Raw genomic sequence first — 25,321 nt, 5'->3', positions numbered from 1 at the left:
TGTCACCTTGAGTTCCGTGGCTTTGCACGGTCACGTCTGCCATCTGCCTTTCTAAAGTGCAACTTTACTCATCGGTGGATATGTTTTGGCTCGTGGACTCTTCCTGTCATTTAAGTATAATTTTGGATCAGGATATTTGTAAATATTTTTTTTTTCACCAAAAGATGATTTGCAGCATATGCCAGTCAGTTAGTATGGTGGTTGAAGGTCACTGACTGATATAGTCTGTATAGGTATATACATCGCACTTCAAGAGTTAGGTAAGGTGTCATAAGAAATTTTTAATTACTTTTTTCTTCTTCTGTTCCTTCTGATTGCTCCCTTCAGGGGTTAGAGCAGTAAATCACTCCGAACTTCAGATGGAAATCAGCATTTTGATAAAATGATTTTCTTGTCAAATGTTTCCTTTTTTTTCATTGTCCTTATTAGTTTTTGTAACTTAAAACACATTGATTTAATTTTCTTCATTGATGGTCTTTATTATTTGTAGTTCTTGTTAAGACCAGGAGGGGATGCAGTACGCCTCCTGGACGTCACACCTGTATTTAATTGCAAATTAAACCGCTTCAATCAATCTTTCAAAGCTTTTCAAATCCTATTGATGTTTTTCCTTGGTGTGTTTGTTTTTTTTTTTCCAGTTTTTCTGACTTTACAGTTTAAGATGTTAAATTTGTAACTTTCACTTTGGATTTTCCCAACTTTCCGGACAGGCTCGCCCACACCTCGCTTTCAACGGGAAGGTAAGAGTAAAGTTTTACCATTTGAATTGAAATGCTGGATAAAAGTCTGTTAGATGTTCGAAAAAGTCACTTTTATGTTGAGTTTCTTGAAGGATTCAGTGGCTGCCCGACCTTCCCAATCCCCTCCTCTTGTAAAGCACAAATATGTTTGCCTCAGATCATTTTCTACTTATTTTCTGTTGTATTTACACTACAGATGCTGCCAGTATGTCTTTGAAACCCACATGACAGATCACCCATTTATTGTTAAATCCTTTTTCAGCTTTGTTAGATTCTTCATCAGATTATTACATTTGCATTTCGAGCAGGCACCGACATGCGTTGCTGAACATCCGACGTGACGTCAAACACACACTGTCGTCCATCTGCCATTTTTTAACCGTCGTTACCTCAAGTGCCAATTGATTCCGCTTCCTTTAACTCTTTAGTATTGTCTGATTTTGGTCGTTTTTTTTTTTTGAAATTTGTGCTCTGTTCCTTAACAGTGTCTGGAAAGGGAATAATTCTCAAAAAATAGAAATGCCAAAATAACCAAGCAAAACAATAAATAAATAAAATGCTACATGAGAGCTGATAAGGCCAGAATAAACCCGCTGCAACCAAGTGTAAGGGGGGGGACACAAAACACAACTGCATGACTTTCATTTGGTTGTTTTTACTATAAACTCGATTACAATTTGTGTTATTTAAGCGTGTGGTATGTTGAACGTCTCAATTCTTATTCAAATATTATTGATTCCCTTTTAAGCCGTCGTGTTTTTAAGTGTTCAAACCTGTTCAAGTCTCCCAAATGTACCCGAACCAACAACAAGCCCTTAGATAGTGTTCTTCGTACAGTCATATTTCTCTAACATCGCTGAATTTTTGGCAACAGTAAATCCCACAAAAAAAAAGTACTGCAGTTGGCTACCAGTGATGCATCTCTGTACCAAAGGCAACATCTGCAGAAATTCATCATCTGTACAGAAAAAGGTATTTGGCAAAAGAAAAGAAAAAAAAAAGATACTCAGCAAATCCACCTTGCTTTCTCTCTTTCTTGTGATAAATAGTTTGAAAATATTGCCAGTTTAAAAAATAAATCAGAACACCCACGTACCGGACAACTTAAACTAAAAAAGAAAACAAAATGTAAATAAGGATTTTTTTTGTACAATTTTCATGATCTCAGAACAGGAGGTAATAAATAAAAAAAAAAAGAGGGTGGGGTTCAATCATTGCACTTCAAGTGGCAACAGAAACAAGAAGGGAAAGATTCACTCATTCACACATTTTTACAAGTGCACTATTAACTTGAGAATTCTTAAAAAAAGTGTATAGAAAGAAAGACTCGATTAAAATTCCGCCACTCTCGCTCGAGATGCATGTATATTACCTGAAAGTGAAAGTGTCGCTTCCGTTTTGTATTGCTCTTATTGTGACGGTCTCTCTCTGTGACATTCGACTCACCATCACCCTCCAGAGTCCAGAAAACAAAAATGAATCAATCTTTTAAGAAAAGCTCAAGTCCAGGTCAGAGTTCATTTGGCTGACGATGACGTCTTTTTAAATGATGCGACACAGTGAGGAGGAGAAGAAGAGTGGAGGAGAAAAAAACAATTTCTTAACCAAAAGTTGGATTGAAAGAAGCAAAAACAAAAGTCACCTCAAACAGAAAGAAACGAAAAGTAGAGAATCTTGCAGAGGGAAGGCAGGATCCACTGTAAACATGTACCGATCGCGGTGTGGACGTAGCAAAATGTGTACCGTTTAATGCATAAACGTGTGTAAACATACTTCCACGGGTGTCGCGTACATGTTGAAAAAAATTCAAGTCATACTCGTCTGCGGCCACTTGAGCGCCGACATGCGGTAAATGCTGGTTTGCTGCAGAGATGTGATGCCGTGGAAAGAAAAGGACGTGCGAGGAGCGTCATCCTCCCTCTAGCTGGCCTCCAGTAGCTTGGCCAGTGTGTCGCGCAGCTCCGTCAGCTCAAAGATCTTTCCGTCCAGCAGCTGCAGCAGGGAGCGCAGACTCTTACGGAACTCCTCCCTCTCCTGCTGGTTGCTCTCCAGACGCTGCTCCAGGTCATTCAGACGGGCCTCCAACGCCTGGTTCTTTAACTCCGTATCCTAAAGGACATGGCGTGTTTGAAACCAGACTTTGTGGAAAGTCAACAAGCTTCTCAGTATTTTCAAAGTTAAATAAGACGGTTGTGGTTGGTGATGTATTCCTTTTTTGTGGCACCGGATGTTTCATGACAAAAGCACATGAAATGTAAAATTAAAAAAACAAAAACAAACAAAAAAAAAACAGCAACAATTTAGCAGTAAATGAACTGAAATGTTGTACCACAAGTATCATCTTGAGAGCCAGTCAGTCATATCTGTGGTATGTTGAGTATGTACTCTAGCAAATGTGATAAATAACTGCATCCAAAAAGCAGGAGCCACCTGTGTACAGATATTGACCCCTGCCTGTTGCAGCTGCTGCCAGGCGTCCACAGCTGCTCTCACCTGCAGTTTCTGTGTCAGGGAGTCTTTCTCAGACTGGAACTCATTGGCACTCTCCACCTCAGCTTTTAGCCTCTCCAGTTCCTGGGGAAGGAGTCCCAAAATGAGCAAACATTAAAAAACAAATGAGACCGCCATATACGAAGAACTCACAGCAGAATAACACCTACCTCCTCCTTCTCCTTCAGAGCCAACTCCAGCTCCTCTATGGTTTGGTTGAGCTCTGTCTTTTGAGATTTTATCACTGTGGTTTGACCACTCACACACTCCAGTTCTGTTACCTGGAGGAGAGAAATAATCACCCACAGGTAAAATAGGTAATAGTTGGACATCTGGTAACACTGTTTCTGTTGAAGCAGTGGGCAGCTGGTACCCGCTTGTGTAGCCGCTCAGCCTCCTCCTGATAGGCTGCCAGCTGCTGCTTCCACTGTTTGACGTTGGCTGTGGACTCCAGCAGAGCTGCCGTTAGCTTAGCGTTGTTCCCCTTCAGCGCTGCCAGCTCTGCCTCCCAGTGCTTATTGATGCTGGATGAACTGGATCATTTTAAGCAGACAAACCCGATGTTAGGACACCGCAAATACTGCTGACATCGCTAACTGTGTTAGTCCGAGAAGTCATCTGGAGGGGATAGAACTCATATTTACTGCAAATAACTCCAAAATATGACTTTAGTGCTGTTGAACAGACGCAGATTATTTATTAGATACACACTTATAGATGTCTACATATTTGGCCTCTGGGATAGCAGGTGACCAAGATTTCATAACCTGGATGTCAAATGCCAATTTTTATGATGTGCTGCTTACTTTACTCCAATAGTTGCAAAACAAGGTCATGTTACCATTACCCATTTTGTTGGTTTAATGTTGGTGTAACGTAAGATTTTCGATTACACGTTTTTTTCTTTCTTTGGCAGGTAACTGTGGTAGTAAGTCATTTTAAAATAGGTTTCTTTGCCCACATCCATTTTGCAATTAAAATGAAAAAAACAACTCGTAGGCCAAGCAGAGCGTGGTTTATAATTAATAGAAAGCACGCTTGGTGCTTTCATGTAATGCATTCATGCAGTCTGTGGGCTAGGGGACCACATTCATAATGAATGAATGAATCTACAGGAGCCGCGGCGCTCAGCAGCGTACTGTGCCCATTTCATTTTAAATCAGCACTGGTGAGTCGCTGTCCAGTACATAACACTCCTACAACACCGACTGCGACAATGACAGGATGTCAAACTCATGACATATTCAACGCTTTCCCTCCGCTAGTAGGTAATTGGGTTACCTGTGTGAGAAGGTCAGTGCATTCTGGGAAGGCTCTGCTTTGGGCTCAGCGAGCTGAGGCGCTTCCAGCGTGACTCTCTCGTCATCTGTGCCATTGATGCTCTCTGGGGTCAAAGGTGACTGCAGGGGACCTGTGGCTGACTCCTGGTATCACGGCACCAGTTGACGGTGCAGAAAAATGTTTTACGGAGAAAACACAGCTTTTTATTTCAAGAAATAATTTGGCATTTCTAGAAAAACTAAATGTTAGAAAGCAAGATTAACTCCACTCATGGTTTTTGCAGTTAAATTGAAGCTGAGGTCAGGAGCTGGTTAGCTTAGCACAAGACACTGCGTCCCTAAGCTCAAACATGCATCACTAAAGCGCAATATTTCACAGGTTGTGTCTACATAGTTTAATATTAACATTGAAAACATGGCAACCCGAAGAGCAAATTGAGGCTTTCGCTGTGTCCTGTTAGTATTCATTTCAGCCACAAGAGGGCATTTTTCCAGTGTCAAACACCTCAAAGGCATGAGAGAAAGTGAAGGCTGTTTTTATAAAATCTTCATCTGGAAGACGTTGAGGTATCAAAAACTGTAGTCAGAAGCCCAACTGGTCCCTTGGGAATGTAGTTCATACTGCCAAAAGGAAATGCTCAAGTCAAGAACAATATTACAATATTATTCTGAAGTACATTACTTGAGTAGGCTAATTGCTCTTAGTTTCTTTCCATCACTTTTGATAGAGAAATTCAATTAAAAGTGAGAAAACTTTGGCCAAAATTTCTGAAAACCAAGCTTTCACCATAAAATCTCACACGTGCATCTCACATTTGGGGTTGTTTTTTGATGATGGGTGAAAAAAAAAAGATTAGGGGCTGAGATTAGAATTACAACAGTTACCCTGAAAAAACCCCAAGTGTGAAGACTATTAATGAAATAAATGATAAACTTGAACATAATGTGTTACTCTTAATCTACCCAAAGTATTGACTTAGTACAGACTTAGTCATAAAGACGCACACATTATTTGATAATGCAATGAAATTGCAATCTGTATGAGTACTCTACTTTCAATTTATGACTTTTAACTTGTAATTGAGCATTTCCAGAGCATAGAGTTTTCTATATCTATCAAAGTACAGGATCCATGTTCTTCATCAGTCACTTCTTTTGGCTAAAGGTAGCATTTCCTGCTACACTTTCAAGACCAAGACTCCCTGAATGCTGAGACATAGTGTAACATTAAGGTTAGACTATGGGCCCACTTCTATCCCCTTCTACTTTCTTGTCACAGCCGGTATTATTTCAAAGTAAGAAAATAATAATGTCCCGCTTTCGGTTTTAAAAGGAGCTCGCTTTGCCCTGTCTGTGCTCTTACAACACAGTGAGTGGCATCGATCTTCTAACATCTCTCAGCATGAACACTAAGAATCTAATTTTCATGAACCGTTGCTTGCGACTAAACCTTGAATAATGCAGTGGTAAGGATTCTGTGCTCTCAAAAGTGAACGGGGTTTTCTGCTGACATAGTTAGGGATGCTTTACAGTTAATTAAACTGCTAACAATCTTTTGTTGAATGGACTTCACAATGAATGCCATGTACTTGCTAAATATGTATCCTTATATTTAGCTTCTGTCTATCTTGTAGCTGCTCACTGTAATTGCCAACAAGTAAAAGCTTTCAATGACATTTCAGTGCTGCATCTTTAAAAGCCTGTAGAGGTCAAACTTTTCCTCTTCAACCCCCACCCTCAAGTTCTTCCACTGCACACACATTTCAGAATTGACTACAGACACCGAGTGCCGTCTCTGCTTATCTATTTATAACAGCCACTCATGATTGGCAGCCGCTCAACTCAAACATCCCTAATGGCAGCTGAGTGTCACTTTTTGAGAGCGTGAGAAGAGGAGGAGGAGGAGGAGGAGGTTTGTGTGGGACAGTTCTCTGTGGTTGTTAGTGTGACATGAGGATTACAGATGAGGTTGATAGCAGCGTCGTCCCCAGATAAAAGTTTTTTTTTCTTTAACTTTGATCAATCTGGGCTATTGGAAGTGAAAAGCTCTGTCCAATCACTCAGAGGCCCACTGAGAGTGGAAGCTGATTCCCAGACAAACAGTGGTGAATGGAGACACCTGTGGGAGGGGCAGTTAGCACTGACAGAGGGTAAGAGTGGGGAGAGTTAGTGTCACAGACGTCATTCAGTTTCCTTTTACCTTCTTTTTACCAGGTTTGTCGACTGATAAGACATTCTTTTTTACAGCGCCACCCTGTAAAATTGTTAGGGAGAATAAAGGATAACTAGTGTCACGTGGTATATGGTCAAAGTCATATCTTATATAATTCAGATGTGCAGATCCTTTTAAATGATGTTACAACCTAATTTACAATACTCTGTTTGTTGTTGTGTGTATCAGACATGACACAAATTAGCATTAACAAGACATGAGACTGAATGAGAAAAACAGAGCTAGTGTTGTGCTTGGAAACACACTAAGAGACAGAATTTTTCTATGTGCTGTTTCTAAGATTGGACAACATGCAAAATCTCTGAAAGAATTCTGAATGCTGAGAAAGCTCATTTCATTTTTTCAAAAGAAAAATAGTTTGTTTTTAAGCTTCTTCCAAACTGTCCAGTTAGATAACACGGCTACAATGAATTGTGCGAATGGGTTTTTGAGTCTGTAACAACAATTTTTTGATCATTTTCTCCTCTCCGTCCCAGGAATTCTAACTGCAGTTTCCCTACTCCCAATTATTTGAAATTCACTGGCAATATTCTTAAAATCTGGTAAGTGACCATCCTGTATATAAGAGGAAGATGCCTAAAGTTGCAGGGTTGTGCAGCTGCTGCCAAAAACTAGATACTTTCCTAGTGTATGTTCCTCTGCTCAAGATGAGCACAATATCAGAACAAGTTGCTCCAACATTTTCTCTCTCAAATAAAGTAGCTGGTACTTTGAAAAAAAAAAAGTGTACAGACACCCTTAAAATATGGCTGAATCCTAAAAATAACCATTAAAAACAAATTTCAAATAACCCTACAGAGACTGAGGCAGCCGCGGTTGGTTAAAGCTTACTATGGGCGCTGTCGGTTACCTGAGAGGGAGTACTGGTGAGCTCCATCTTCTCCTGAGACTTCTCCTTGGCTAAACGTGCTGCCTCCTTGAACTCTGCAAATTTATCTGCAAACTTGAAAAAAAAAACAAATGCATGATGATATTATTGCAATATATAATTCCAGTATTGAATGCAAAAACAATATTTAGTCAATTTTTAACTTGAAAAGTTTCATCCCACTACACTTTACATTAGCAGACAAACTGAGCTGCAAAAGTAATGTGTGAGTACATTCTCTTGGAGTGAATAAAAAACTGTTAATTTTATCATTCAGGGGCCAAAAGCATTTTCATATCTCAGAGACAATTTTACATTAATAATGTATGTGTGTGTGTGTTGTGATAAAATATCAGTGCTCTTCATACAGCCTACATCATTAATATTACTAATATTATTATTGTTATTATGTCTCTACTAGCAGAGTAGATTTTCCCTCTACTTTGGGGACTAGATAAAAATAGAATCAATACGATAGAAAAAGTTCTTCTTGTAATGTATAGATTAGTACTCCTTCTTATGACTGGTGTTAAGAGACAGCAAAGATCAGCCCATTTTACAAACAGATTAGGACTCCTCCGGTCTGAATCCCTTCCAAAAGTGATTTGTCAAATTTGATTTACCTATTTGAAGAAAATTATAGTTAATATTTTGTAAAGTAAAACTGGGCAATTAACTCAAACGTGTAAAAACCAAACAGAACATCTGTCAAAACCAATGAAAACATCTGAATGATTTAATCATGTGTTTTTTTTTCCCCTTGATAAATGCATCTGTTAACTATTGCCTCTAAGAAAATTACTATTATACTAAGGCCCCTACCGTATCCAAAACCAATCTTAGTTTTTGTTTATTGAAAGTGAACATAATGTGGACGACACAAGCATAAAACAAAGCTGATTTCAGTTCAAATTGAGGGGAAGATTTCAGGATGTCAGATCAGATTTGATAAGATAGGGCTCTATTTGTTCTGCAGCATTTTGCAGAATTACATCAGCAAAAGAAAATGGGATACATGGTAGAAACAAAAATAGCTGTAAAAGAATGAGTTTGTCCAGAAAAATTATATCAAATGAAGGAATAGAGAATAGAGCAGAATAGGATAAATAAGAAACTCCCAAATCGATCCTCAACATCTTAACCCCCGCCTCTTTGTCTTTTCCTGAATGCCACTGTCTCTAAACCAGTCAACATTGTTGGATCCACCGCTCTTGTACACCTTTCCTTTCATTCTGGCTGATACTCTTAATACACATCACACCCGACACTTTTCTCAACTCACATCAGCCTGCTTGCCCACATTTATCTCTTTTCCGCACTCTCCTGTGTTTGTGTTTTCTTTGGACTTTTGACACAAACTACTAAAATTTTTCCACCTTCTGTATCTCCACTCCTTGTAACCTCACAATTCCACTTGTGCCCCTCTCATTCACACATGCATGTAATATTTTGCATGAAACATTGCATATGAATGAAAAAGGTAAACCATGACCGTATCAAACAAATTAAGACACGCTTATAATGATGGACTCAGATTAGACAAGTGTGAGTACAATAAGGTAAAGCCTGAAGGAGATCATTAAATTGCACTACATGTCATTCAAATGAAAATAAAAGAAGAAAATAAATAAAGAAGACTGTACCTATTTAAGATCCCAAAGGGTAAAATTAAATCAGTTTTAAATAGTGCTATGGTTTTCTTTTTAGACCACACTGTACACCATTGATTTTGATTTGAATGAGCTTGATCAGGACCCGCAGTGAAACAACTAATCTATTACAAGAGAATAAAAACAACAACAAGAAACATTAGAAAATATTGATATGAAATGGAGTTTCGATTTATAAATGAGAGAATATGTTCTAGATTGCCCATAAGGAGAAAAGAGACAGATCAAACTAGAATATTCCCATAGAAATATGGACTGTACCTGATAGAGTGAAACCCAGATAATTAGTATCTACCATGAATGGTTACTTTTACACATGTGGGACTGATTTTTGTCAGGTCTGATCCTCATGCATACTTGTAGGACTTTTTGGGTGGTTCTCAGTGAATTTCACTCACATGTTTACCCCAACCATTACCAAAGGTCATTCCCTGTCAGTTCAGACAAAGATGCAGGCTTTGCTGAACGCATCATGGGGAATTTTATAAAGCTGGGGGAGAGGAAGTCGACCAAAGGAAATACAAAGAATAACCATATGACTTATGTGACAGGTTTATGATGAATAACATCATTTTTGGCAGAGGATTTGTTTTTCTGCCCTCACCTTGGTCAGGTGGCTCTCAGATGAGAACCCCAGGCCATAGACAGTGTTCGCCCGGCTGTCGGCCCACTGGCCAAACTTCTGTGACGTTTTGGTGAAGGTCATGTTGGGGGTGATGGTGCTGTTGATAACGGCCTGTGGAGAACAAAACTTTAATATTTCTAAGTCAATTGAATCCCTAAATAAATGAAATAAAAACATATGGCTCATTAAAGCCCAGTTAATTAATTCATTGCTGCCTTTGGTAAAAGGTGATGGAGTATTGCTGGGGACAAGTTGCGGGTGTTCGTGTGTGTGTGTGTGTGTGTGTGTGTGTGTTGGCACTATTTGCTGAACAAGAAGCAGTCAATGAGGAGCTCTGAAGTGACTGTAATGTTATTGATCGGCAGGGGAGGTAGTGCCGAGAGAGAAGCGGGCAGAAAATAACCGCTGCTGCCGTTTCTCAAATGTGCCGTTAAAGATGCTTTAAATATCGTTGAGCTTGACAGTTTATTCTTGACCTTGGAAAAAGGTAGTTAATAAAATTCTCTGAGGTCCACTTAGTAGCTTCTCCTCCCCCATCTCCTCTCATCAGCAGATCTGAGTGATGAAACTACAGATGTTACAGATAGTCATGCTCTGTGAACTTCTGGGAATAGTTTTCTCTTTCATCTTTCTGATACGAAAGTCACACCTTAAAGTTTAACCGTTCGACCTTCAATGTTTTCAGCTAGTGGTTGTAAATTTGTTGTTTTTCATGATTGCAATAGTAAGTGGAGAAGATAGATGCAGTCACCTTTAATGTGAATTATCCCCCCAAATAGCCTTAGTAAGATAAATCTGCCATGGCCTCTCTTATCTGGCCTTTCAAAATAAATACAAAAACATGTAAAACTGAATACTTTCTGAAACTTTCTAATGATTATTTTGAAACTGCTCGGAACGCCCAGAGGTGGTCAAAGTAAAAGAATAAGGATCTCCTGGAATGTTCAGCATTTTGATTTTATTTTTAAGTTTGCACTCGGAATTTGGAACGCAACATACCCAGACAGATGTAGCATCTGTTTGTCTTTTTCCTTCTTCACCCCTGAGGGAACCTTGTTGTCTGGATGATAATAATGACCTCTAGTGTTAAACAAAACAATCTGTGTTTTTTTCAGAAGAACTCAAGTTAACTTGCTGGTTCAACAACAGCAATAGTTGCCTGCAGAGGATCTTACATAACTATGCTAACTCCACCCCTGCACCTCTCTCAGACTAAAATAATCACTGCCACATAAATATGACAGGCCTGACCGCCTCTTCACCGCCTTACCACAGAGGCCGGGCTGAGGAGAACAACACAGGCTGACTGTACTCAAGGCACAGACCAGCATTCTTCCACTGTTTTCAGACATTACAGCTTATCGATCCCAATAAAGTACTTTTAAAGGGGAGATTTTCTCTGGGGATGGGAGATGCTTCTCTGGTGCAAAAATCATTATTGTGACAGTCCAGAATAGTTCTTCATTTCCAAAAAAGAAAAAACAAAAACAAAACACTACATATAAATTATATTTCATTACTTACTTTGAGGGACCAAAAAATGTATTGATAGAAAGATTTATTTCAATCAAGTATATTCATCTCATAAATGTAGGCCAGATAACTTTGGTAGTAAGTTTTGGTTGACTTCTTTCAGACTTCTTATTACTTTTGCTAGTTTATTCCTATTAAGAATTGCTTAATGTATAAAAGAAAAATTTGAGGAGTCTCTTCAAGTGAACCACAAAGCAGGAAAAACAAACAGCAATATTTGGACAAAATTTAAATTCTATTCCACCACTTTTTGCTTGTTCACTTATTTCCTTGTTTCGTATGTTTTCCACAACTTGCGCTTTGGACATATGGGAACCCTTTCAGGGGGCAGCGGCTTATTGTTTTCACCAATCCAGCTACCAGTGAGGACTTGAGGTACAATTGAGTGTTTGTTTTGATTATGACGATCCTACAAGCTGTGAAGAAGGGATCAATAAACACGATTAATTGCTGAGATGGGCAGGGAGGTTTTTCTGCTGAACAGGTGGGTAGGGGGGACCATGACAGATGTCTTGCACACACCTTGGAGCCATCCAGGCTGATGATGCGATATACATTCCTGGTACTGTCGAAGAAGTAGGAGACAGTGACGGCATGTTTACTGGTTGGTACCCAATTCTTCTTGGTGTTTGGGTCAATCTGGAAGATGTGGGCCCGTGTGCTGAATATGGGCTGTTCACTGCAGAGTGGGGGAGAGATCATTATCAGGTGAGAGATCTAAGCAAGTGAAAAAAATACCAGTGGGTCAGCACAAAAATACAACATACACTACAACTTCCGTAATTTCCGGACGGTAATTTTGCAACTTTTTCACTTAAACAACGATGCGACTAATACCGTATCTGGATTTTTTTTGGGGGGGGGACCTAATTTAAGGTACTTTTTTATTAATTTAGGGAATTTATTGCAGCCATTTCAAAATCATTCAGTGTATTTGCTGAACAAATTTGCAAATAAAAAAGACAAAATGCTTGAGGTGAGGTGAAAAAATATATTAAAAATAAAAGTTCAATAATAAAACAACCAAGTTTAGTGGAGTTCAAAATATATCTAAGAGCTATTAGTTTGTTGCTACATGGGTCCGACTGTTCATGTCATTGGATAATCACAACTAAAATGCCTATGTTTTACACCAGGATTTAAAAACACAAGATTGACAATTCAACACAAGATGGGTAGATCAACATAAATCACAAAAAAATTGATCAATACAAAAGCAAATGAAAGAAAAAAATGAGTTTGTTTTAAATCTTTTAACAAAGAAGTAGAACGTTAATGGAGGAACGGTGAGAACGATCAACGTTCAAAAACCATGCACATCCACAATTCACTGGTGTTCTCTATTGGACCATTTGAACACACACCCACTCACATGCCAGCAATTCGCACAAAGGATTCTCAAAAGTTTTCTGCACAATCTGCTTCTTCAGAATGTACATTATGGAGAAATAAAGAAAAATTATCTTTTCACCTACAAAGCAAAGGCCCAGCAATAGGAAATGCTGTGAACATGTCTAGTGCAAAATCAAATAAATATGCAAATATCAAAGTCTTTCCTCTATAAAAGCAAAAACACATATTTCAATGAAGCTCCACTGTAAACCTGTCAATGAAGATATAATCCTTGAAAGTATTTCTATTGAAAACAAAATCTTATGGAGGCACACAATAGGGCAGACTTTATTCTATGGCTGAAATAATATTAAAAGAAACGATTGTAAATGAATGGAGAAAAGAAAGGCGCCTAATGTCCGTACTGTCATATCTTAGATTATTTTAAATGTTTTAACCTGGAAAATTGTGGCAGATTTCAGTAACATATAAGTTACAAACAATATTTTCATAATAAATGTCAAATCCTTATAATTATTTATTTCTTTGTCATTTTATTGAAACTGCTTGCAATTTCAGGTTATTTCTTATCAAGTATCAGGTTGTTTCTGAGTCGGTTGAGTTGGGTAAAAAAAAAAACATCATATGGGTTAAGATTGATGTGCAGAATTGATGTCCTTCCAGGATTATTTGGATAGTGCAGCTAGAGTTGTTCCTGTTCAAACCGAGGCTATGATCACACCTCTCCTGAGAAGTGGAATTAAAAAAAAAAAAGCAACACAGCTCTAAGTACAAAGACTTGTATGTGCCAGGAAAGTGTGATTCTCTGTGTGAAACTGCTGATCTGTGCTGCGCTGTACCACCGCAGTGGAACTTCACTGGTAGCTAGCTTCACTCTAGCTGTGTTCTGTGATCAAGTGACACAAATTATATAGGAAGGGCATAAGGAGAACATTCATCAAAATATTGTTGCAGTTCTAGATATCTGACTCATGTCAACCCGTTAGACTTTAGCATTGTCATCAATTTCTAAGTCTTCCATGTTATTGGGCTCATGTTGGGTGTCAGCTATACACAATGTGTCTAGAGGAATAGAAGAAGCATCAGTCAGGTTTTTCATAATTATCATGTGAGGTTCGAGCACTTTATATTATGAGTAGAAGGCTGTTGGACTGTGACTTTTTACAAGGCTGCTTTATCTTACACTGACCATCTTGTTGTATATGCTGTTAATAACTTTGCTAAACAACATCAACATAGCCAATTAGAATTATACAACATCATGGAGAAACATGAGTTGAGGGAAACAATATCTCTTCTCACAGAAAACAAAATGTAAGCACTCGTAAATCTTCATTAGTTTCTTGTCATGACTGTGACAAGACTGTTTTCTGCAGTTAATTTCTGTCTATTTGTCATTGTCCCAAATATTTACCTTATCAATTGTTGTTTTACAGAAGCCTCGAAAATATCTAAAATCTGATTATAAGACTTTGGTTATAGCTCTCATATACATTGGAAGCATTGACAGAGAACAGTGGCTCCATTAGAAATTTCATTCAAATTAATTTGTGTTTAACAACACTTATGATTTTACCTCTTGACTATCTACGAAACACACGTTTGCTTGTGTTTAATTGCATTTTATCAAGCAGGGTGTCATGTTTCGAAACTATTACAGTTAAAATTTGAATTGAGAATAATTATTAAATTATCAATAATTGTTAAATTATTATTGTTATTGTTTTTATTAAATTATTGTTATTACTGGTACGTTGATTATTAATTATTATTATTAAATCAATAATAATTATACACACAAACACACACGTGTCTTTGGAACCGAAAAGTGTCGAAGTGTTGTTGAGCAAGACACTGAACCCCTAACTGCTCCCCTGGCACTGATGGACGGCAGCCAACTGCTCATGGTTCATCCATGATGGGTTAATTGCAGAGAACGAATTTCTCCACAAGGGATTTATAAAGTATTAATTATTATTACATGGGGCAACATGTCCGCCTGTGAGAAGGTAGCCAGGGTCAAATACAAATTGAAACTGTACACTAACATTGGTGCACGTGTCGCACAATAACCTGAAGACCAGTTTTGTCTCATGTGGCACCTCCCACAATCACAACTTTCTGTCAATGTACACATTCTCATTTGATCCCATAAACACTCTGAGAAAAATCAAATGAATATACTTGGAAAAAATCTCAAGGCAAAAAGGAATGTCGGTATTAAATTTCATGCAGAGGTTTGGAAATGATAACCAATGATTGTGGAGATATTTTAGTCTGGACCACAGCAACTGACTGAAAGTGACAGAGTATTGGCACGGTGTGCTGTCAGAATACATTGTAATGCAAATTGTGACATCTGGTTACCATGTTGATACCCTTATCTGAGACAGAAATCAAAATGCAAAGTGTAATCACATTGGCCTTGCACCCCACTGAGGTGTGAGATCCTCTTTTATCCACATTTTACGTTCTGGACTAGCAAACAAAAAATAGAAACTAAGGCAGCTACAGTAGCACTAGTTAGTCTGAATGCCACTTATGAGGATTTGTAATGCCTGCCATGTCACTCGCAGTATCATCTAACTCAACATCCCACAGAGGGAGGAAAAAAAGGAACTACTGTGCATTATTTATTAAACAAGGCGATTTGAGCTAATTTGCTAATCTTTTGCAAGTATTGCAGATTTATTATTGGGGCTAGGGCCTGAGAAGGTTCAGATTACCTGGGATGGTCAGAGGCTACTAAACAAAACAACTAGTTTCTTCTGGGTTTCCGCAAGTTGGAAAAAGGAAATGCAGCTGTTAATCTTTGTTCTTTGGCTAACATAAAAAAAGGTCTTTTCCTTGAAGCTTCACTCAAGATTTGGTGTGCAGACATCTGTCTGAAGGAGCTTCTAGAGAAATGAGCGTTGATTGCTTGGCTGGGTGGTGACTGTCTTGGCCACCCCCCGGACAGCCTGATTGTTCCCCTATATGGGAGACTAGAGACTCTCGCTGTGTCTGAGTATGTTAATTAACACAGTAGAGATTTAGCAGCTGCTATGGAAAGATAGCACCGGTTGATCAGAGAGATTGTACTAATGTGTGTGTTTGTGTGTAGAAGGTGTTTCCACACATGCATGTGTCATTCACACCAGATCATACATACTGCCAGCTTAAAGGTAAAGATGTATGAATAAACCTGTGCATCATTATTTATGAATTATGTGGTTTATTAAGTAAAGCATATTGTTGACAAAAATATGAATTAACACTAAACTTAACTTCATTAAACCTCTGTATGACTTTTGGTGAGGCTGGGTGTGTGTCGATGATCATCATGATGAGATCTCACTTCCTTTTACATTATTTGCCTAAAGTCACTTTACCCTGTTATCAGTCAGAACATGTTCAGGATGAAATGTTCATCGTGATAGTTTGAGGCTGCAGACAGGCAGACAGACAGATGGTCTTCACTGACTTGAAAAGGGAACTTAATTTTTCTCTGTCTTCCTGGCAGTAAGGCGGGTTCTGGGACATGTTTTTAAGGGAATATTTTAGACAGCAAAATTTCAATCATTAGCTACTCCTTGCCATGTCAATAGAAAGTCATGTTAAGGTTTTTCCATCCACAAAAACCTTAAGAGTTGCATTGGAAAACACTTTCAAACCACAAGACATTGTGTTTCAAGCATATTGTTACAGAAAATAATTGTTTCCAGGTACTTTCCTTCCATATGTCAAGCTTCCAAAATCCCAAACAAGTGAAGATGGCATGAAAAATGATTGCAGCTAATGACAAGTTTGAAAATGGTGTAAATAAACTCTTTTCAATTCTAATTTAGATAAGAAATTTGCTCGTGCCATTTTACCATTTCTTTGGGAAACAATTTGACATCTTAGATGACAAAATAATGCAATCACAGATTTGATAGAGCAATGGGGAAAAGAAAATAATGTAAAAATAACACATGCAAGATATTCATTACATCTAGTATCTTTATATATTGACCTGGTTCACAATGTTATAGCCAAGCAAAAATGACTGATATAATATGGATTTAACTCTAGTTGAAGAATGTGTGACTAGAGGATTGAGCACTGAGATGTGGTTGGAGGGTGTGGTAACCAAACAGTAGCCAGTCATTTTATATTTCAGGGTGTCATTAGTCTGACAACACAGCTGGGATCAAAATCTGCTCCTGTGGTGTGTGTGTGTCTCTATGAGAGCGTGTGCCGATTGTTACTCCGTAATCCCTTCGCACAATGGAACAAACTGTGGCATTCAAGTCTCAATGACAAGTGCTTTGACAGAGGAATCTGACCGTTGATGTTATCAAATCAGCAGTTCCCCACTTACAACCCGCAGAAACACAAGACACACAGACAACCGTGGTACAAAGACATGCACAGCCTGCCATTGTAAAAGTAATTTGTCCAAGTTTGCTTCGAACTGGATGCAGTTTGTTTATTATCAGGGCTGGCCTCTGCTGCAAATCAGCTCACTGACAAGCCTTATTGATCTAGACCACAATCAGTCTCCGGAGTATTTATGTATTCATTTATCAGAATGATAGGTGTTTTTAGTTTCACAAATAATTCACGGCCCAGCTACTGATAGGGCTGGGTGATGAGAGGGAAAAATATCACATTATACAGTTGTTCCTTTTCACAAGATATGTGTCATAATATGCTTAGGTACACTCAACTCATCAATACTGTTAAGCTATTCTCAATATATAATATATGCTAATTTCCACTTTTATTTAAATGCCTTAACCTAACTCAAATTCCTTGTGGAGTTTATTCAGCCCTGCCTCAACTGCTTCCCCTAAAATTACCATTAAAAGCCACATCAATTCAAGTTACACATCAATGTTTTAACTTGAAAGAAGGGAATAATCTGTGATAAATATAATCATAATAACTTTACAACCCAAAACAAAACGCTTGGCTAAGCCTAATAACACTGCTGTGTCAGAGCACTGACGGCTGCAGTCTGCTTGCTTGGCACAAGAAAAATAACCCTGCATTACTAACTTAGCTGCTGTGTCGTCATGGCAACAGCCATGTGACTCAGGGCCGGTCATGAGCTGTGAACATCCTCCGATTGTATCTCTCCCTCTACTGCCCACATGGTCTCTCGGCCAATCCTATGCCAGCACTGCTATCAGTTAACCCACTCACAAGGGGAGGCAGCAGGGCTTGGCAAGGGGAAGACCTCCTGTCCAAAAGGCCCATATGCCACAAAGCCAGTGTTTTCAAAGGCAGATAGAGGACAGGCGTGTTTGTATACAAAGATTCTCCTCAGAGTTAACTGTCTGACACATTAAATGGAAAATACAAGAACCAGTTTGTTGCCCTTTTCTGTTATACTCAGTTTGACATTCTACTAAAACATACCACTAAACCACACCCAAAACTGTGAGTCACATTTTAAATTTCAGAAGCAACACAATATTGATGATGATGGAAAAAACAAAACAAAACATAAATCTTCAAATCTTTACAGCTACCAATCCCTTTTGCAAAAAAAAAAAAAAAAAAAAAGATACAAATAGATTGACTGCAAAATCTCCTGGATGGGTACAATGAAAGCCACAGGTAATTTTTTGTTCACAGTGGTGCAGGAGAGGGCTTGCATTACTTAAAATTGTTTCATTTTGTGACAATGTAAGATTATTTTTAACAACCTCTTCGACAACTTTGCGTGTGTGCTTTGTTCTTTTCTATCCTTAATTTTAATGGGCAATTGAAAAACGTATGCAAATTTTTGAATACTTTTTAACTAATTCTGAACACCTTAAATTCATTTTGGGGTATTTTTTGGCTAAAAAAAAATATCTTAGTCATATTTAAATGTCTTGATAAAATCAAATTGCTTTCTTGGGAATTTTTGTGGCTAATCTCATGGACATTTTAGGAAATTTGATGCAGATTCCAAGGTACATTTTTCCTGACTTTTAAAAACGTTTATAACAACTCATCAGGTGTCCCAGGCATCACTGGATGGAGCTGACTAATTACTGAATATAATTTGTACACTCTGAAGTATGACACTGTATTATTGGTGTAATTCTATGACACACACCTTTATTGGTGTATTACTGTGACAGACACCTTTCCATTGCTGTGCATTCAATTTATGTTTCCACTTATAGTAAAAAATGCATATGATGTGTTTTTAAGAAAATCTAATATATACAGTTAGAATAATCAGAGCATGTAAGAATTAAGCTAGCTAATTGATGGTACAGTCAAACACAAGACCATCTGTATCTTGGTGTCCAAGGAGCTGATGGTTGACTGGATTAAAACCAATGGCCTTGAGAATTACAGAGGATGTGCTTTGCATGAGGAGGTAAGCGGTCCACCCCCCAACCACATTATGACAACAAACCAATCACATGCTACATAGTCTGCTCTCATCTGGAATAAGAACTAGGTCGCTCTTGATCAGGAGAATCGCCATACATCTGCAGGTTCAGCTGGATGCATTTCACCAGAGCAGGAAGAGCCATTATGGTCTGCTGGTTATTTATTTCTCTCCTAGCACAATATAATCATTATATTGTACTCAGAGTGTCATGCTGGGCAGTCACCTTGGCTGCAGTCAGGTTTAGGGGGGTGGAGTGGGGGTGCTAAGGAATATTTCATGACTCATTTTACATGGTCGACCTTAATGCTGGGTGAGGTAAAAAAAAAGAGAAATTGTATTATGGTATGCGTAGCCTCATTTTCGATAGCTCTACTACATATATCATGATATCTGCTTCCAGGCAATGATTTGACAGATACAGAATACTAACAGTTTCCCTTGCATAATGGAGATGGAGATGTCATTTCCTCTTATTTTAATTTTATAAGCAATAAAACCACACATCACTGAGATTACACACACCTATCTACACAATGCACACATACATAGACGATCTGAATTAGGTATTTCAGATCCATATATTTGCTGGTTTTGGGTGATCAATTGCCACTATACTAATGGCAAACGTGAATTTCCTGAGGGCATAGCAATTTCCACATAAGTTTAGCAAAAACTATTAAAATGAGGAAAAAACAATTACAAGACTGTGTTCGAAGACAGTAAATCCATGAATGTCATTTTTCAATGTTCATACAACCACCCATACAATGTCACAGTTTAATCATATCATATCTGAAATACATTGATAGTTTGATCAGCCCTAATACACCTACAAATAAGGTGTCCAATTGAAAAGAACTTCGCTTGACAGATCCACAACTCACACTGCATTTAGCACCTCATACTGACAGGAGACAACAGGCTGGCTTTGAGAAAAAGCCTCTGCTGAGGGCTGGCAATGTTCAACATCACTACTCATCTTTAATTTATCATCTGACAGTTCCTTTGCTCTCAGCATTATATAGAATATTTATGTCACTAGATTACCTACAACAGGTCTTGCCAACCCATGCTAAGTCAAGATCGGGCAAATACAAATACATCTGTTTCTGCGCCTATGATGGCAGGTACGAAAATTCTACAGATCAATATCTAAGATGAAGAATATTTGAAGAGTTTGTTATTTATTCTGTCCAAGCAGGTACCCAATTGCCAAAACACTCTTAAGATCTTTGACTGAATGTGGAGTGTGACATCAGTGTCAGGACATCTTATGCCAACTATTTGATTTTAAATTCCTACTTCAGTGGGCTGTTTTTGAGCTTTAAACCAAACTAAGTCTAACGTCTTCCGAATGTCAATGTCCACATAAAGTGATATCAATGTTTTTTGATAAGTTTATGGTTTTTAAATTAAATTGTGGGGTTTTAACATTGTACAGATTTTCATTTCAAAGTATAATGTCACATCTGTTTTTCTTACATTGAAATGAAATTTGTTGTGATTGTGTTGTGAAAAATTTCATGTTAAAATCACTGTGAAAATATTAAACGCCGTATCAGCATTAGGTGACATCAAGTTGACATTTTATTTTAGTCTGGAACATAAGGGTAATCGTTCAAACATGTTTTTTTGGAGTCTTAAACATAAATTTCGATAATACTAACTGTTGCTATCACATTCTATAAACAACAGTCCTGCAATTTAAACTGTGTGACACTGGACCTGCTCTATAATGAGCGCTCCACACGTAAATCAACCTATAGCCTCAACTGTTAGCCTCTGAGAGGATATAATAACAGCTGTTGCCATTAGTAGTAGGTTTAATTTGGACTTGGACTTGTCCATTTTATGAAACCAGGCCATTTTATTAAGGTCCTCTCTAATTGACATTTTCCTGTTCTTTTGAATAAATCATATTCACTGATGAAATAGTGAACTGGATGCAGACAGAAAATCCTGCATTACCGTGTTCAATATTCAAATAAAAATCCAGGATGTAATAGCTCATGCAATATCTGACAGTATACATGCCGTTTCGTACGGTCCGATAGCTATTATACAGAGATACTTTTGTAATTTTGCCTCTTTATATCGCCAGAATGATTGAAAATGTTTTATTTTATATCAATTTGATTGAAGTTTCACCTTTAACTCTGTGTTACTGCATTTAATAATTCGGAGCCATTTGTATACAAAAGCCAAGTTTTCCAGGGCTCCAAAGTAAATGGATGAACAAAAAATGATTATACGAATGGTTGGGACTTTTACTGTATGTCTCCTTGAATGAGATATTTCAGCAAGTTCTGATTGTTTATGATCTTGCTTTCAGTTCAGTCTTCATGGACATAAAAACAGGTGACTGATTTGGTCATGAGTGTGTATCTCTACGATTTACCTTGAGCTGCTTTCATTGTACTTTGGATCACTATTCATCTACACTGCGAAGCCCCTTTTCACTTCAGAATTAATCCTGTTGCTGCACCAGGGTACCACAATTTCTCCACCATCTTTGACACATGATGTTCGAGGGTTTGAATAGTGACCTTTATTTTCCTTCTTCACATTTACCAACTGTTTGAGTATAAGTACATCTAGATTGAGATTTTAAAAAGAGTGAATTGGCATTTAAAATCTGTATCTGTCTTTCTTGGCCATGATTGTTTCAAGTGGTTTAGACCTTGTATCTTGATTGAAAACGTTGACAGTGACCTCCCTCTTCTCAAGTGTTGGTGACTTGGCAGTACTTTATGAATGTGTTTTCGAGCCCAAGTAAGAAGAATGTATGGTAATTCACTTCAGTTGAGTGACATGATCTTCTTGACATACTTGTTTTGTTGATGCACTAGCGCATTCCTTCATTTTAAGAATTTACCAAATTGTTGATTGGTCCATTTCTTTTCCATCTTTATGAAAAGTTTTATTAATCTTCAGCCAAATAACAGTCTCCTTCATTTGCACTGACATAACCGTCCCACAAAGCAGCTGCCAAACCCCAGATGTTTTATGTTTGTCATGGAGTGAAAACGGAAAAGGTGATGAAACGACTTGTCCATCAGATGTCAGAAGTGGTTCATAGAACATTTTTGTTGAAAAAACTAACAGCGAAATTCCAAACATCTGTGAGATCTTTATCGTTTTATTCAATTTACACTGTGCTTCTGCAAAGAAGTACAATTAAAACTCTTGAATTGCTGTCTAGAAACTTATTCTGACTGTATCAATACGTAGCCAACAACAGAAATTTAGACCCATTTATGCATTGGAATTCTGAATTTCTTTCCATCCAGAAAGTTGCTCATTGTATTCTGTTGTGTCTTTCCACTAATTCTCTCACCAGTTAGTCATATTTCATTTTTATTACAAGGTCTAAAGGAAAGACACATTAAATAAAAAGGACATTTCATCAATAAAAAGGGAGGGAAAGTGTTGTTTGGCTGTCCTGACAAATCTCAAATACACTCGATCTCCAAATTAAAAGTATTGAGCAAAATTTCCACTCTCTTATCTATCGATTTAGTTTGTGATTCTTTACACTCCGGCTGCTTCAGTTTCGTCTTTCCATGTTCTAATGAAGAATGGTTTTACACCCAGCAAGTTCAGAATATCCGGCTTTAAATCCCCCGATTCAATAATGAGGAAATTGTTGTTTCGGCAGTTTAAATGCACTAACTACAACATTCCTGCAAAACAACAATGATTAATTATTCTGTATTCTCCCTGTAAGGTGGAGATCTTCTTTCAATTTAGCATATTCTGAAGGGCAGGAGGTGACCAACATCGGTTGCTAAACCCGGGCTGGCAGTTGGAGTCCTGCCGAGTCGTGTTGTGAAATCAAAACAGCTCTCTTGTCAAAGTGACACTTGACGGCTACATACCCCATTTTCGCCGCCTTTTCCGGGTCGCCCAAGTTGAGTCGAATCGATCCGGTGTCCGTGGTCTCCCGAGGGGCGGTGTGAAGGGGGGAGGAGAGGTGCTGGAGGCTTCCCCTTAACTTCCGATCCTTTCTCCCGCTAAAGCCGCGCCGCTTGTGACTTTACGAGCAGACTTTCAGTCCGACATGGCTCGACGGCGCTGTGCCCTGGAGTACATGCTGGCGGGGCGCTGCTTTCATCCGAGCAGACGTGTCGGTGCATGCATGATGACCGAGAGCACCCGGCGGCACCGGCGCTAGCAGCCGCTACCGTTAGCCCAATAAACTCCAGAGACCGGCGGGGAGACGAGGCAAAGTGGCTTCTCTCAAATTAAGCTTAATGTCACTTTTTTTTTGTAAATACAACGAGAATATCTAGAAACAAACGAAATACTTATCCCGTCGGCTAAACAGCACATAGCCTCGAAACGAGCTACTACCTTTCTCCATTCGTTGCTAGCTTACTGAGAATGTGGGCTAACTGGAGGACAGTACCGCGAAATCCGACCCCAGACCTAAATGGAGAGACGGTCGCTCTAAAACATTCAACATTCACCCCTCACTTTCAGTACAAATCCCACTCTCGGTGGCTGGCTTCTCCTCGCCGTGCCATTAAATCCCGTCCAACATGTATAACATTAGAGTTTTAGTGCCGCAAGTAAAGCTGCTTGGGGATGATGACAGACATCTTTCAAGAGAGAGCTTCATCTCCGCTGTTTTGGGGGAAAACATAAGACAGCCGCTGCATCCTCCGGGCTTTACCATCACGTCCTCCGAGATTACAGCAGCTCGGCTCCAGCGACGACGGCGGAGACGAAAACGCACCAAACGAGTGGAGGCATTCGGACATCTAGAGTTTCATTATTTGCCAGCGGCGGGCTTTGGATTCGGCGAAAACGTGAAGGCGACGCTCCATCGGCCAGTTCATCCTCCCAGTCCCATCTGCTGTGTGTCAGCCCCCATCGCCTTCAGTCCCTGCTCCCAGCGACCTCCTCCGCCGCTGCTCGGTGGGCGGAGTCAGTCGATGACGTCATCACGTCACTTTCAGAACATTTGACGTAATTGGCCATAAAGCGTTTGTTGTCTATTTTGGCGGCGCCGAGGAAGAACCGACCGGGTCTGTCTGAGGCGGGACGCCTCTCGTAAAGTATTACGCGTTTGACGAAATGATCGTACTTTCCGGGTCTCGCAGTGTTGCAGTTCACCGAAACCAAGAAAATAGGCACTTTGCGTGAACAATAAGTGTTATTGACCAGGAGGCGCAACAAGAAGCTGATGTGCAAATGATGATTGCCATCTTCTGGACACCTGCTGACACAGCCTTCCTATTTTTTTCTCTCGTGAATTCAATCTGGCGCACCTAAAGCAGCTTGAATTTAAATTGTTAAATTACAATCTCAAAAAATACAAACATTTTATTCCCCTTCTTTTCTCTCTTTGCTCTTTGCGTCAGGTCACTGGGACCATTACAAATATCAAATTTTAAAGCACCAGCAAAAAACTATTTAAAAGTTACCAAGAAAACACAAAAAGTAGTATAGACATGTACAAGAAAAAAAAATCAATCTGGAAACATAAAATATGGCATAAAGTTACCGAAAACTCAGTTGGAAGTTACAACAACTAATGAGAAAATGAAAAAAGATGTTTTAAGAATGGCAACATTTCTACATTATTGCATAGATACTTCAATGGCATATATAATGATGCCATATTATAGGAATTCAAACAAAAGCATAAAAAACTGTTCACATGTGAGAGATATATTTGTGCGTCTGATGATTATAACTAACTTAGTAGATATAATGACATATATCAATATCAAAATAAGGGTTTCAGAATATCATTGCATCATTTCATTTAATCAGCATATCCCTCAGCCCTGACAAGATGTGTTAAATAATATACCAAGTGAGTTTATGCATGAGGACAACTTTTGCCCATATACATCTTGCAAGCAAAACTCTCCCCAGTCTTTCATTTTCTACATAGCCTCCTTTTCAGACAGTGTGACAGTAACAGGTGTGAGATTGACATTCTCCCTGATGCACAGAGCTGATTTATTTCAAATAACACACAGGTCCCTCTAACATCTAAGTAGCCAAAAGGTAAAGAACAAGTGTGTTGTAGGTGGCAGTGGTATTGCTCCATCTAGACGCCACAGTTGTTTTCCATTCAGTTCATTGCCAACTGTTGCATAAGGTGGAATGTTCTTTATCTCCTGTGACTTGTTCAGAGCTGAAGGTCAAAGTTTC

The 25,321-nt window shown here is 38.7% G+C and overlaps 1 protein-coding gene across 2 annotated transcripts; it reads right to left on the bottom strand.

The window, feature by feature from the left end:
* Positions 1 to 1,379: 1,379 nt before the first annotated feature.
* Positions 1,380 to 24,067, bottom strand: homer1 (homer scaffold protein 1). 2 transcript variants are annotated; one of them, XM_086152387.1, is made up of 10 exons: positions 23,032 to 24,066; positions 11,962 to 12,118; positions 9,886 to 10,017; positions 7,594 to 7,686; positions 6,711 to 6,764; positions 4,512 to 4,654; positions 3,604 to 3,763; positions 3,401 to 3,511; positions 3,234 to 3,314; positions 1,380 to 2,849 (listed from the first exon to the last, which is right to left on the bottom strand). In XM_086152387.1, exons 1-10 carry the CDS (start codon positions 23,034 to 23,036, stop codon positions 2,661 to 2,663), a joined length of 1,125 nt encoding a protein of 374 aa, XP_086008513.1. In that variant the 5' UTR covers positions 23,037 to 24,066; the 3' UTR covers positions 1,380 to 2,660. The 2 variants fall into 2 exon arrangements, with proteins under 2 accessions (XP_086008513.1, XP_086008514.1); XM_086152388.1 differs by lacking the exon at positions 6,711 to 6,764 and having other exon boundaries at positions 23,032 to 24,067.
* Positions 24,068 to 25,321: the final 1,254 nt, after the last annotated feature.

This window comes from Fistularia commersonii, chromosome 9, assembly GCF_037954325.1.
Source record: "Fistularia commersonii isolate RoL2024-O1a breed Wild chromosome 9, RoL_Fcom_v1.0, whole genome shotgun sequence".
In the NCBI taxonomy this organism is placed as follows: Eukaryota; Metazoa; Chordata; class Actinopteri; order Syngnathiformes; family Fistulariidae; genus Fistularia; species Fistularia commersonii.
This window is presented reverse-complemented; position numbering and strand designations above follow the sequence as displayed.

Excerpts from the sequence above, each read along its gene's own strand:
- homer1 (XM_086152387.1), bottom strand. Across the intron at positions 10,018-11,961 it reads TCAGCCTGGATGGCTCCAAG|GCCGTTATCAACAGCACCAT; the intron begins GTGTGTGCAAGA and ends TGTTCTCCACAG. Across the intron at positions 3,764-4,511 it reads GCACTGACCTTCTCACACAG|TTCATCCAGCATCAATAAGC; the intron begins GTAACCCAATTA and ends AAAATGATCCAG.